The sequence below is a fragment of the Hippoglossus hippoglossus genome, chromosome 1 (genome assembly GCF_009819705.1).
Source record: "Hippoglossus hippoglossus isolate fHipHip1 chromosome 1, fHipHip1.pri, whole genome shotgun sequence".
Lineage (NCBI taxonomy): Eukaryota > Metazoa > Chordata > Actinopteri > Pleuronectiformes > Pleuronectidae > Hippoglossus > Hippoglossus hippoglossus.
Window position 1 is genome coordinate 438,383 of NC_047151.1, and position 14,596 is coordinate 452,978.

The following is a 14,596-nucleotide window of genomic DNA, read 5'->3' on the forward strand; positions in this document are numbered from 1 at the left end:
GAAGCTGATGATAATAATGACATCTCAGTGGGAAAGGAAAAAACAGCACTAGAAGAATCAAATGCCAACTCTATGTCTGTTTACCTGGAAGCCAACAGTGGCGTGTACTGTCAAGACACCTGGAACAATAATGACAACCTGACTCTGGCCCTGTCGCTTACAACAAACAACTGTAGTTGTGGTGATAATGATGACCTCAGCAGTGGCAGTGAAAGAAGGCATGACTGCTCAACTCTAGATTCAGATGCAACAGAAGCTCCTGATGATGATGAAGATGAAGAGGAGGCTTTGTTTCTGTCTGTGAGTTCTGACACCTGTGAACAGAGGAACAGCACGGCCCTCACATGCTCAACAAGTCAGCTCAGCACTGGCCTCCTGATCCCAGGTGGCTGTGCTCCAGTGACGGAGCTCCAGACAGAGGTCACCGTGTCTATGGTTATCGATGACGGTGAGAGGCTAGAACTGGTGTTAGAAGAGCCTGTGGCCACCTGTCCTGTTGACCTACCAATGGACAGCCAAACAGAACCTCCTACTACTGAGGACCATAGTGAAAACATCCAGATATCAACATCTTATCCGTCTACCAATCCTACACATGATTCGAAGGAAGACACATTTCCCGAAGACACTGAAAGTGCAGTGGGCTCCAAACCCACCCGCCCCAACACCAGTCAGGCTGCCAGAGCAACAAGGACCAAACCAACCCCTGCTCCCTGGACCACTGCCTCCACAGTCATCAAACCATCCAGTGTGGAGGCAAAGAGAGTTTCCAAACTAAAAACTGTGAAGGCTAAAGTCCGGTCATGGCCCATCCCATCCCCACCTAAAACACCCAGCCAGGTTGTGTAGGGTTACTGGAAAATGTCCATATATCAGGATTTGTACACCTATCAATGTGCCTAACATTTGATATCTCTCTTCTACTCAGCAGAAAAATTCAGCTCCAGCTAATGGAAGGAAAGCTGTTCCCAGGAGGGAGGAACCACAGACTGGGGTTATGGGTAATAGTCAAAGGTCATCTGCAGATCCAGTGTCTACAGTGCTGAAACCCATCAACGGAAAGAGCAGTAACCTCAGAACCATCCTTAAGACAGCAGCCAGTGACTCTGCTGAGCCAGAAAAGAAGAGCAGAGCTGTTAGTCAAAAGATCTCTACTTCGTTCAGCTCTCTTGGGTCTGACGTGTTTGAGGAAGGACCTGTGGACATTCCCAGGAAGGTTGTCCAGGAAGTGCCTGATCAACAGGGAACAGCTGAGAGTGTGAAGACATATCTAAGTGAGGATGCTGGTGAGGATTCTGTGGATGACCCAACAGAGGTTACAGAGGAGGTCATAATGACAGAGGCTGTGGAGAAACCAAGGATTCAAAGCAGGGTGAGCATATTGAGCATGTGAGCAAATTCTGTTTTATTTGAACTAAGCCTCTCTGCCTCAGCTCATGTGTGCAGTGACAGCTGACATACAGTATTGAAATGTTATCTTTATTTCAAATGCCAACGAGTAATAAAAAAACTGTTCTGGTTTTAGATGCAAGTTATGCAAGTCATTGTGAAATAGATTTGTGTTGCACTATGTGGAGTGTGATATGTATATATAAAAATATCTTCAGGATTGTTATTTTTAACATGAGCTCAGTTTGTACTAAGGCAGGGTGAACTGCATGAGCATTAACGGGTTAGAGGTAGGTAGGTTTAGGCTGGTTGGTATAGGTAGGTACATAGCTAGAGGCATCCAATATATAGGGATGCAATCTAAAAGCTAACTAATAACCTGACATTTATCAAAGAGCAGTGATCTTGGATAATCTGATGAATCTGATTATACCAAGTTGTGTTGTTGTGGTGTATTATACTTTTCATGCTGCTTTGTAAGTGGTTAAAATGTGCAGTGTGTTATAAATGAGGGAGTGGTTCATGAACACTAGGTGCACTGTCTCTGGTATGTGGTTTTTAAAGATCCACTGAGCCAGTGACAGGTTTAAAACCTGCCCCAGCGTTCTCTATAATTGGCTGCCTCAGGGTTTGTCTTAGCACAGGGTGTGTCACAGGTCAGCTCTGCTACACATACAGTAACCTTTATAATATGAGTGTTTTCTGTGCATCAGCATATACTTAAAGGTCACTGGTCATCACAAGGACCTGTTTGGTCGTGGTTCTATTTGCGGCCTCTAACTACAGTAGTTAAATCATCAAAGAATCTGTCATTGAATTGTGTAAATGATATAGTATCACATTAACAAATAAATCAAATATACTTAACATGAAAATATATCTTTTCCATGTATTCCATCATTGTGTAATATAACCTCTGTTGACTTTATCAATCAATCAATCAACTTTTATTTGTATAGCCCATAATTAGAAATCACAACTTGTCTCATAGGGCTTTAACAAGGTGTGACATCCTCTGCCCTTAACCCTCAACAAGAGTAAAAACTACTAAAAAACCTTTTAACAGGGTAAAAAGAACGTAGAAACCTCAGAGAGAGCCACATGTGAGGGATCCCTCTCCCAGGACGGACAGAAGTGCAATTGATGCCACGTGTAATGGAGAACATCAGCAAGATAAGGGTATTTGCAGCATTGATTAGAATAAACACTTTGTAGCATAATGGAAGGTCAATGAATTGATGGATTATTGTCAGTAATGTTCGAGTATGTGAGCAGAAATAATGTATATCAAGCAGTCTTGTTGTAATCATAGTCCATGGTCAGCAGCCACCATGATCAGGATCCACTATCACGATCGGATGCCACCATAGTCCATAATCATGATCCACTGCCGACATCAGGATCCACCATCAGCTGCCACCTCGATCGTGGTCCACCACCACTATCAGATGCCAACACGATACAGGATCCACCAATATGATCATGATCAGACAGCACGATGCAGGATTCCACCATTACGATCACGTTCTCTGATTCGCGGCCCACCATCATAATCAATGATGTGGCCGCAGCCGCGGCCCTGGACCTGCAGACGATAAGGCAAAGGGACTCCGGGGAAGAAGTCAAGTCAGTAACATATATTGATGAGATATTAATTTCTTTGATGTGATAAGGATGGAGAAGAGGAAGGAGAAGCTGGAAAGAGAAGCTGGGAAGAGAAGCTCCGTGTGTCATGTGTCCCCTGACCTTCTAGACCTATAGCAGCATAACTAAGAGCAGGTCCAAGACAAGCCTGGACCGGCTCTAACTATAAGCTTTATCGTAAAGGAAGGTTTTAAGCCTTCTCTTAAACGTACAGATGGTGTCTGCCTCCCGAACTGAAAGTGGGAGATGATTCCATAGGAGAGGAGCTTGATAGCTGAAAGCTCTGACTCCTACTCTACTTTTAGAGACTTTAGGGACGACAAGTAAGCCTGAATTCTGGGAGGTCAGTGCTCTAGTGGGTTGATATGGTACTATCAGCTCTTTAAGGTATGATGGTGCCATATTATTAAGGGCCTTGAAGGTGAGGAGGAGAATTTTAAATTCTATTCTAGATTTAACCTGAAGCCAGTGTAGCGAAGCTAATACAGGAGAAATGTGGTCTCTTTTCTTGGTTCTTGTCAGGACACGTGCTGCAGCATTTTGGACAAGCTGCAGAGTCTTTAACGACTTACTGCTGGAGCCTGATAATAAGGAATTAAAATAATCAAGTCTGGATGTAACAAAGGCGTGGACTAGTTTTTCTGCATCTTTTTGAGAAAGGACATGTCTGATTTTTGAGATATTACGCAAGTGGAAGGCGGTCCTAGGAATTTGTTTTAAGTGAGAATTAAAGGACAAATCAGGATCGAAGATCACTCCCAAGTTCCTGACTGTTTCATTGGAATATCATTAGATAATGTGTCGCTAAGGTGTTTAGGGCCAAGTATTAGAATCTCTATTTTATCTGAGTATAATAAGAGAAAATTGCGGGTCATCCAGGTTTTTATGTCCTTGAGACATGGTTGGAGTTTAGTTAATTGATTACACTGTTCAGGTTTTATTGACAAGTATAACTGGGTGTCATCCACATAGCAGTGGAAATTTACCGAGTGTGTCCTGATAATGTTTCCTAGTGGAAGCATATATAATGAGTATAAAATTGGGCCGAGCACAGATCCCTGTGGAACACCGTGGTTAACTTTGGTGCGCACAGATGACTCATCATTAATTTGCACGAATTGGAATCGATCTGAAAAATAGGATTTAAACCAGTTTAGGGCGGTTCCTTTAATGCTAATTAACTGTTCTAGTATCTGTAATAAAATGTGATGGTCAATAGTGTTGAATGCTGCACTAAGATCTAACAGAATGAGGACAGACACAAATCCCTGATCTGAAGCTATTAGAAGGTCATAGGTGACTTTTGCCAAGGCTGTCTCCGTGCTGTGATTGGCTCTAAACCCCGACTGAAAGTCTTCATATACATTACTTTCCTGGAGAAACTCACACAGCTGATTGGCTACAACCTTCTCTAGGATTTTAGACAGGAAGGGGAGGTTGGATATTGGTCTGTAGTTGACTGAAGCCTCCGGGTCCAGGGTGGATTTTTGGAGAAGGGGTTTGATTACAGCTAATTTAAAGGACTGTGGTACATATCCTGATGATAATGACAGATTGATTGTGTTCAGTAACGTACTATCAATTAGGGGCAGAATTTCTTGAAGTAATTTTGTACGAATGGGATCTAAGATACAAGTTGTGGGTTTGAACATGAGATTATTTTGGTCAGCTGATCAAGGGTGATCAGAGAGAAGCTTCCTAAATAAATAACAAGATTCTCAGCTGTTTCTGAGATTTCTGTTCTTGATGGTGTATTAGTGTCAACTGAGGGCAGGAGATGGTTGATTTTATTTCTAATAGTTAGAATGTTATCATTAAAGAAGGTCATAAAGATATTGCTATTCAGGGATGGAGGAATACTGGGTTCGGTGGAGGTGTGACTCTCTGTCAGCCTGGCTACAGTGCTGAAGAGAAACCTTGGGTTGTTTTTATTTTCTTCTATTAATTTGGAGTAGTAGGCAGCTCTTGCTTTGTGGAGGGCCTTCTTATATGCTTTAACACTATCTGTCCAGGCTAGGTGATTTTCAACACGGTTGTTGGAGCGCCACTTCCTTTCTAGTTTTCTTGACCCTTGTTTTAATTCATGTGTGTTGGAATTATACCAGGGAGCTAATTTACTATGTTTTACACGTTTCTTTTTTAGAGGTGCTATGGATTCTAATGTTAATCGTAATGACTTTACAGAGCTATCGACAAGATGGTCAATCTCAGTGGAGCTAGGGTTTTTAAAGAATTTGTTGGTTATATCGACGGATAATACGGGTTTAAATGTAATTGGAATTATTTCCTTAAATTTAGCTACAGCACTATTAGGTAGACATCTAGAAAAGGTGGCATGTATTCTGATAATGAGAAATCGAAGATTAATAAATTATGGTCTGATAGAATCGGAGAATTTATGGATCCTGTTTAGTGTGATGCTGGTCATATGTGATGTTATGTGTTTTGCCTGTGATTCAAGTCAAACAAGGTCAAAACTTAAAATCCGCAAGAGATTGTTTCCTTTCCCCTACCTCCCTCCGTCAGTTGTGCACTCTGATCATGCACAGACTGTGTATTTCATCAATGATGACTTGATGATATAATTTTGGCTCAGTACGTGATGTGGCATGTGTTAAGCTGTCTGGGTGGTTAGAGTAGATTTTCTGATGACCTTCTCTGACTTCATTTATTTTTTGGCTGCTAAGAGTTCCACGTGTGCTTTAATACACCCTATCATTTCATATTAGCAAACAGAGTATCAGTTCGGCCCAGCTGAGCAGACAGCTACCACATCAAGTACATGCTGTACATGGTGTATAACAGTTATTCATGAGCTCAGCTTTTTAACTCTGCAGGAAAAAAGGCACCTTCATCTTCTGTGAACGATCTCTGCCTACTGTTCTTTGTCTTTGGCTGAGGAGGTGAATGTGACAGTGCTACAGGCTTTTTGAATGAAAAAACATCAGGGATTTTATATTAAAATGTCTTGACCCAAGTATACTTTTTTTTTTTCATTACACAAAGGGCTGAGCAATGAGTTGTAGTCTGAAAAGACTGGGAAAGATGCCAGACCCTCATCCACAAACTCACTCCATGTGTGCTGGTGTTTACAGAGGGGGGTAGGAATGGGAGTGGCTGAGGCCCAGAGAGAGAGAAAAAATTGTCTTGGTCAGAGCCAGGATTCTCAGGGGGAATGTAAAACACAATAGCAACTAACTTTTTTTTTACCTCTCTGGTGGTTGTAGCACATACTCCAGCTTTTCCTTTTCCCTATCTTTCCTTTTCTCTCTCTATTTTCCTCCCCCTCTGTCTTAACACACACTCTCTTAGTCACTCCTCCCCTCTGCTCCCTCACTGCCTTTCGTCCTTCCCTCCGTTCACATTTCTGAGTCTGAGCTAAGAATGGCTAACACCATGGTCTCGGTGCGCAGCTCCAAGCTGGGACCCCTCGCCTGGGACACTGTCACTAAACATCAGCTTTTTTTACAGAAAGTCTCCTCCAAACTGGTGCCCAATGCCAGGCTGCAGGGGAAAGGCCCTAGGCTGGATAAGGCCTCTGGACCAGCTCTACCTCCAGGCTCAGGGACTGGACCTCCAGGACGGGGGAGCACCGGGCCCAAGCAAGCCCAGATTGACGGCTCTATGTTAGAAGAAGCTCGGCAGAGCAGTGGGGTTGGATCTCCAACAAAAGTGAGGCAGACCCAAAGTCAGAGCCAGGGTGAGTTAGCATGTTTTCTGTCTGTATGTAGAGATTTTCAAACTTTTTCAGAGCAGAACCATACTTAATAAAAGCTGAAGTAAATACACAACAGCATGCGGCAGATGGACTGTGCATCTGTACTACCTGTGTGTGCGCGTGTCTGTCTGTCTGTCTGTCGGTGCATGCATGCATGTGTGTGTGTGTGTGTGTGTGTGTGTGTGTGTCTTGGAAGAAAAACTCAGGAAATGAGTGGCCTGACACTGCGCAGCTGCGAGTGGTCCGCACTGTCCACACTTTGTCACAGACAGTGAACAAATCGCTGATGGACAGGCATGCACCAGTACTGGTGTGTGTGCAGCTGGTGAATTTTTTTCTCTTTATGTTAAGTGTGCATCAGCTGTAATGTTGCATAAGAGAGGAACAGTTCAGAAAGTACAGATGACGTACTGCAGCAGCAGGGACTTGCTGGTGGCGGGATCTCCAGAGAGCAGGATGTTTACCTCTGCATGGAAGAGGCCACGGCCGGTCTGACTGAAGTCCTTATGGGTGTGTGTGTGTGTATGTGTGTGTATGTGTGTGTGTCTGATCCATTCTTCCATCCGACATTCTATCCATGCATCCATGCATCCATCAGTCCATCAGTCCATCAATCAATCAATCAATCAATCAATACAAATTTGATTTGTATAGCCCATATTCACAAATCCCAAATTTTATCATCAGGTCACCCGTGAGTCCAAGTGAATTTTGCCAGATGTAATATTATTCCCTACGGGCAGTCCTGATATATCGCCTTCACAAAAACGTATGGTCACTGTGACCTTGACCTTTTGAACTTCGACTAACAAAATCTAATCAGTTCATCCTTGAGTCCAAGTGAATATTTGTAACAAATTTGAAGTAGTTCCCTTGAGGTGTTCTTGAGATAATGTGTTCACGAGAATGGGATGGACGGATGGACAGACGAACAACCATCAAGATCCACCATTACAATCACGATCTATTATCATGATTTATTATGGCGATGCACCATCACGATCCACCATCACGATCCATGATGTGGCCGTGGTACCATATCATTAAGGTCTTTCTAGGTGAGGAGGAGAATTTTTAATTATATTCTAAATTTAACAGGAAGCCAGTGTAGTGAAGCTAATACAAGAAAAATGTGATCTCTTTTTCTAGTTCTTGTCAGTACACGTGCTGCAGCATTTCGGACAAGCTTACTGGTGGAGCCTATAATTAAGGAACTTCAATAATCAAGTCTAGAGGTAACGAAGGCAACTAATTTTTCTGCATGTTTTTGAGACAGGTTGTGCCTGGTTTTTGCAATGTTACGTAGATGAAAAAAAGACAGTCCTTGAGATATGTTTTGAATTTGAATCAAAGGACAAATACGTATCAAAGATAACTCCCAGATGCAATCCAGAGTAGCTATATCATTAATGCATTACTGAGGTGTTTAAGGCCAAGTATTAAAACTTCTGTTTTGTCTGAGTTTAAATAAAAACATGCATGGAGTTTAGTTAGTTGATACTTTCCTCTGTTTTCATAGATAAGTATACACTGTAACTGGATATCGTCCACATAGCAGTGAAAATGTATAGAATGTTTCCTGATAATGTTTCCTAATAGAAGCATGAGTAAGTTACATAAATATGGGCCGAGCATAGAAACCTGAAGAACCTTGTGATTAACTTATGTTGGCACAGGTGACTCATCATTTATTTTCACATATTAGAATCAATTTGATAAATAAGATTGAAACCATCTTAGGTCGATTCCTATAACGCTGATTAACTGTTCCAGTCTCTACAGTAAGATGTGATAATCAATAGTATCAAGTGCTGCACTAAGATCTATCAAAACCTGGACAGAGACGAGCCCTTTATCTGAAGCTTTAAGAAGGTGATTTGTGACTTTTGCCAAAGCTGTCTCTGTGCTGTGATGAACTCTAAACCATGACTGAAAGTCTTACATACATACAGTACACTGCTCAAAAAATGTAAGGAAACACTTAAATCACACATCAGATCTTGATGAACCAATTATTCAAGTTGAAAATCTTTACTGATGTACATACAATAATTTGTTGAGAACAAAATGATGCAACAATGGTCAAAATAAATCAGAATCATTAATCCATTGATGGCTGGATTCACAAGCAAACGGAAATCAAAGTAAAAAATTGAAATCACAGTCTGATTCAACTATCAAGGCAACTCATAATGATGAGTCGGCGGATGGTGTCCTGGGGGATCTCTCCCCAGACCTGGATCAAGGCATCAGAGAGCTCCAATACATAACTAGGTGCTCAATTGGATTTAGGTCAGGGGAACGTGAGGGCCATCAATGCCTTCGTCATCCAGGAACCGCCAACACACTCTGGCAGTGCTCCTCCTGTTACTCCTCACACAAAGGAGCAGATATCGCTCCTGCTGCTGGGCTGATGCCCTTCTATGCTTGGGGGTGGCCGAGAGTGGCCGTGGCCACCTCAAGCTGAATCTTGGCCACAATATAGTGGCCACCCCACCCCACGCAACACGTCACAGCCGTCAGTGGTTTCCCCCGTGCGGAACCTTCCTGCACTGGCACAGTCACCCTGCCAGACACTTAACCTGCACGCACATCCTGTGAGTGATCACTATAGGCTAAATTCATCACTATGAGCAGTTGATTATATAAAAGAATTGTGAAGCTTATTTATGATCCCAGAACCTGAGGGGAAAGTAAAAGCGCACACACAGACTCTGCTGCTCTCTCTCTCTCTCTCTCTGTGTGTGTGTGTGTCTCCCTCTCGCTACAGTTTAAAGTTGATTTGTTTGTCGCCACAATATCAACACTGATCATCAATAATCAATACTTTTATTAATGAGTTCAATCTTTCTTCAGAGCAGCGCATTCATCAGCCGTCTCGCTCGCTCTTTTCCTCTCTCTCTCTCTCTTCCTTGCTCTCTCACAAACGCACGCACACACACACACAAACAAACAGTGTGATCGGACACATGTGTAAACTCAGTCTGGGTAAAAACAACAGACTTTGTAAACTTAGTAAATGTATTTAGTGTCACGCTCGGTTTGGCTTGACACGGTTGGCGCAGCGTACGGCGCGAATGAGGGAGCCACAAGAGGAGCGATAAATTGGAATCACACATTAACACTGTAAGTGGGCTCCCTGGTGTCTGCCCTGGACCCGGTGGCGCTGCGGCCGGTCTCTGCGACCGTAGCCAGGGACTGTTTATGTTTATTTATCGCATGTCATATGTCATTGCAATATTCTTCTTCTGCTGGTAAGACATTTGTCGATGCAGCTCTCGTGCTGAAGCTCTTATGCAGGCTCTCGCGTCGCTGCCTTTTGGAAGGTTTTAGCAGTCTGCTCCAGGCAAACCTGCTTGGAGGTTGGAAGAGTTTGGTTAGGCAGAGTTTCTCCCTGGCTGGGTGATCTGGAGAGCTACACCTCTCCTCCAGGAGAAGTGAGTAGAAAGAAAGAAGAGAGAGGGAACTGGGCTTATATTGGCCTGATGACCTCATGGGTCATGGGGCCCACAGTGACCAATAGTGGTTGAAAGTTGTGTTCAGGGGCAGTTTTAACACCTGAAGTGTGAAGTTGAAGCACCCTGGGAGACTGAGTTCTAGAGGCTCTCCTTTGTCTTCCGAACAAAGGAAACATGTGGTTACAGGCTTTGGCTACACATTTAGGCCCAACTATTGTTCACAAATACCAACAGTATATTGCACTACATTTGGACATTTGTGTAGTGTGAGCGTTGCCTTTATATAGCCCCATATCTTCTACTCAAACACATTTTTATGTTCATGTAGTGATTTAGTGATTTTTAAGCCACCCCAGAATTATCACAAGTTCCATCCTGGCCACCCCACTGAAAATGTTCTGGCTCCGCCACTGCTTCTATAGCCCTGTCCAGCTCTCCTTGTGTCGTGGCCGGTCTACTGGTATCTCCCCCATCCTCTTGAGACTGTGCTGGTAGACGCAGCAAACTTTCTTGCGACCACACGTATGGATGTGCCATCCTAGAGGAGCTTGACTACCTGTGCAACCTGATTAGGCTTCAGGTACAGCCTCATGCTTCTAGTAGTGACAATGACACTAGCAGAACACAAATCTAGAGAAGAATCAGTCAGGAACGATAAGGAAAGAACAATTGTCTGTGGCCACCACATGCAATACCGTTCCCGTTTTAGGGGTTGACTTGCTTTTGACTCTTCATTACACCTGTTGTCACTTTCATTTGCACCAAAGCAGGTGAAATTGATTCACAATCACTTGTGCTTCCTAAATGGACAGATTGATATCCCTGAAGTTTAACTGATTTAGTGTTATACTGTGACGATTAAGTGTTCCCTTAATCTTTTGTTCACACATCGACATCTCCTGGATTTCTACGGACTTTATACAAGGACACCAGGCAGATTAAGTCTGCAGAAACTGCAGAGCATCTTACTCTGGTATTTGTGTTCATACATGCACCTCATCTGGAAAAAATACAGAGGAACTGTGGTGTTTAGTGCATGTCTGAAAGCAGCTTTAATAACATGTAGTCCAGTCAAGACAATAAAGGTTATCACATTATAGTCTGATAGAACAGGATTATGTGGAAGCACAATTTAATGTTTAATTTTTATGCCATATGATAAAACAAGGTCATGGGTGTGGTTAAAACAATGAGTAGGTTGATGTCCACACTGACTTAAACCAATTGAGTCTAATACTGATTGAGTCTAATATTGAAATAAAGGCTATCATTATCAATGTCCACATGAATATTAAAATGACCTACAATAATAATAATAATTTCAGAATAAGCCCCAGGAGCATGGTAACCGACAGCAAATAGAATTGGCTGTTGTGTTTTCCGAGATGGGCGTGATAGACTTAGAACAAGGCTTTCAAATGAGTTATAGTTTAGTTTTATTATCGAGATTAAATCATAAACTGTAGTTACAAATACAAACTCAACCTCCACGGCCAGAGTCTCGAGAAATGTGAGTATTTAGGGGGAGAATGTTGATCTAGGTTGTCTTCAGGGTGCAGCCAAGATTAGAAATTATTTTATTTACTAAAACAGCCTTGGATGACAATGATCTTTTGTTCAAGATTCTACATTAAATCATCTTGCTTTTTTGTTGTATAAAATGTTATTAGGATTTTATGTGGAATTCCTCCTCTTCCTGCTTTTTTAAATTTAAATAATTAGTTATGATGGTTACAGTTTTGGTGAGGGACCAGGGAATGCATTACGTCAATGACAGGTCTTCACAAATATAGTATGGCCAGTGTTCGTGTGTGTGTGTGTGAGAGAGAGAAACCAGATCTTGCTTCTTGTACAAGTCACATTCTGATGGACAAAAACTCATTTGTCCTCATTGCTGATACACAGGAGAAAGACGCACCCCTTATCTCACACTGAGATTGCCATCAATGGTGCCCTTTGAATGTCATGCCATTTTGAATTTTGTACGGACTCATTACTCTTCATTTTAATGCACACTGCAGCCTACGGTTGTCTATTCTGTTTGCTGTGCTGATTTATACATTGACTCCACAGTTGAAGTCTGGGTTTGGTAATGTCAATCCATCATTTGTGGTGAATGCAAGGCACAATACCTGCTATGTTGCATATAAACTCTTACAGAGAGGACTGAGGCCTGAGAAAGATGACATAGTTCCTAAACTGCATATTATAACTCACAATGTGTTACTGCTTGTCATTCTATAGGCAGGTAATGTAACAAATCAGTGGCTCCTTCTGAAGACATGACAGAAGAACTGATCACTCAGTGTTATATAAGACTAAAATCTTATTTCGGTAGGAAGCTAAGTTATCCTCTGATATGTCTGAGTTGACTTTAAAGTGCACGAACATGAGGGGGACATGAAATCTGTCATGTCAGTCATGAAAGCAACCAAGGGCTCATGCTTGGCATGTGATAGGCCATGTCCTTAAATACCTGACATTACTACTGACCATTCCCTGTCAGTTTCTTCAAACAGCCATCATTTCCCCCTCATGTCCGTGCACTGTAAAGTCAACTCAGACATATTAGAGGGATAACTTAGCTTCCTACTGTCAGTTACTATAATTTTCTAGAGTCATGCAGTTGAAAGCAGAATCATGTCCTGTTCGTACTTTCATGTGCCTTCATAGAGTCACTAAAATACCCAGATTGGTGTAATCAGATGATTTTGTACATATTACATGTGTGTTTTTGTGTGTCAATCGTAAGCACGAGGAAGATCTACAGTAAGCCAACTCTTACCTAAGTTTTTTATGTAACTGAATGCATCTGATCTCTCCTCTGGCATGTCAGAACCAAAGCCAAATGAAGCCAGATGTTTCCTGTTGGCTTCAGTCATAGTACACGTTTTATTACTGATCTACATTCACCACCAGGGACACTGTGTGTGTGGGTTTGTTTTACTACATTTGTGGGGTCCAAAAACCAAGAGCCCACTATACCAGTGGAGTCCAACCACTTTGTAGGGAGCAAAATATTGGACCTCACAGGTTTAAAAGACTATATGATGTATGGGACTTTGATTAGGGTTAGGGACCGAATTAGGTTTAGGTTAGGTAATGGTTAACATAGTTAGTAATGCATTATTTAATTTGCCAGTACCCACAAAGATTGTATTACAATGGTGTGTGTGTGTATGTGTTTGTGTATCTGTCTTTATTACCCACCCCCCACTCCCTCCCTCTCTCTCCACCTCCTCATTGCAAGACAGGGCTCATGTTTGTAGAAGTGTAAGTCAAAGTACGGGAAAGTTTGAATTAATTTATTTCTGTGGACAAATGTCCACAATCTTTGTCAGTTATTCGGACAAAATGAGTGCGAAGTAGGATAACTTTGATGTGTAGTTATTAACATGTTTGTTGGACTGTCTGTTTTAATGGGTGCCAGTGAGTCTTCATGCCTGAGACAGGAACTGTCACATGTCCTAAGTGATTTTGGGTCCTGTCACTGCCAAAGACTGCTCAAGTGCTATTTGTATTTGATGGTATTTCATGTATGTTAAGCCTGCTCCTCGAGCTGTAATGTCACAGTATCATTCAGTCAAGGCATATTCATGTTAACCCTTTGTCCTGAATGAAGTGGGGACACCAGGAACTCAGCTGTGGTTTTGTTTTTTCTTTTACTTCTTTAAGTTAATGCGCCATCACAGTTAAGAGTGTGGTTTATAATTAGAATCTTACATAAGTAATTCTATTGTTGTATCAGAGGAACGTGTTGACACTGATTACCGTTTTCTATTCAAACGTGTTTTATGGTAAAACAGCTTCCTGCTTTTGCGTTTCTCAAAGTCAGATTTGAACAGGCTCCATGAAAACCCACAGCTCAACCCATGGACTTGAGTTTTACACATAACTCATGCGCATGTCCTTACCTTAAGGGACAAATAGGTGAAGGAGGAATGAAGCATGTGATAAACCAATAAATTAACTTAGCTGATCATAAAGAAGGAGGCAGAGGCAACAATACATTGGGAAGCACTTAGCCATTATGCTAAAATAATAGACTGTAATATTGTTCTAGTACATTAGGATTTGAACAGTACCAATGTCAGATTTCTTGCAGCCCGGAAAACCACTACAAGCAGGCTCAGTGTTATTTTTTAAACTATATGAGACTATACCTGACAGCCATTGCGTCCAAAAGGATCACATGGTCACCGTAGAAGAGGCCATTTCAAAAACCTTAGTGTCCACCCACAAATTGATGTCTGGCTTAAAGGTGACAGAATTAACACTGTAGCAACCTGTCCACCCATGGCAGCAGTCCTGATGTAGTTGGGACAAGCAGGGCTGCTGGGGCCTCCATGCTCAGCTGGAGATCAGGCTCCATATCCTCATTGTCATT

The 14,596-nt window shown here is 42.1% G+C and overlaps 1 protein-coding gene across 6 annotated transcripts in view; it reads left to right on the top strand.

Moving 5' to 3' along the window:
• The first annotated feature begins 937 nt into the window (after positions 1-937).
• mtus1b (microtubule associated tumor suppressor 1b) overlaps positions 938-14,596 on the top strand; it is a 58,069-nt gene continuing 44,410 nt past the window's right edge. For 2 of the 6 annotated variants that reach the window (XM_034604241.1, XM_034604332.1), the window contains exons 1-2: positions 6,602-6,733; positions 7,901-7,986. Coding sequence is in view for 3 of the 6 variants with exons in the window: in XM_034603988.1 (XP_034459879.1) it covers positions 998-1,372; positions 6,505-6,733 (604 nt within the window). In the remaining 3 variants the exon portion in view is untranslated. Of the gene's footprint in view, positions 1,390-6,336; positions 6,734-7,900; positions 7,987-14,596 lie in introns of those variants that run through there. The other 4 variants (XM_034603988.1, XM_034604155.1, XM_034604414.1 and 1 more) reach the window with 4 other exon arrangements.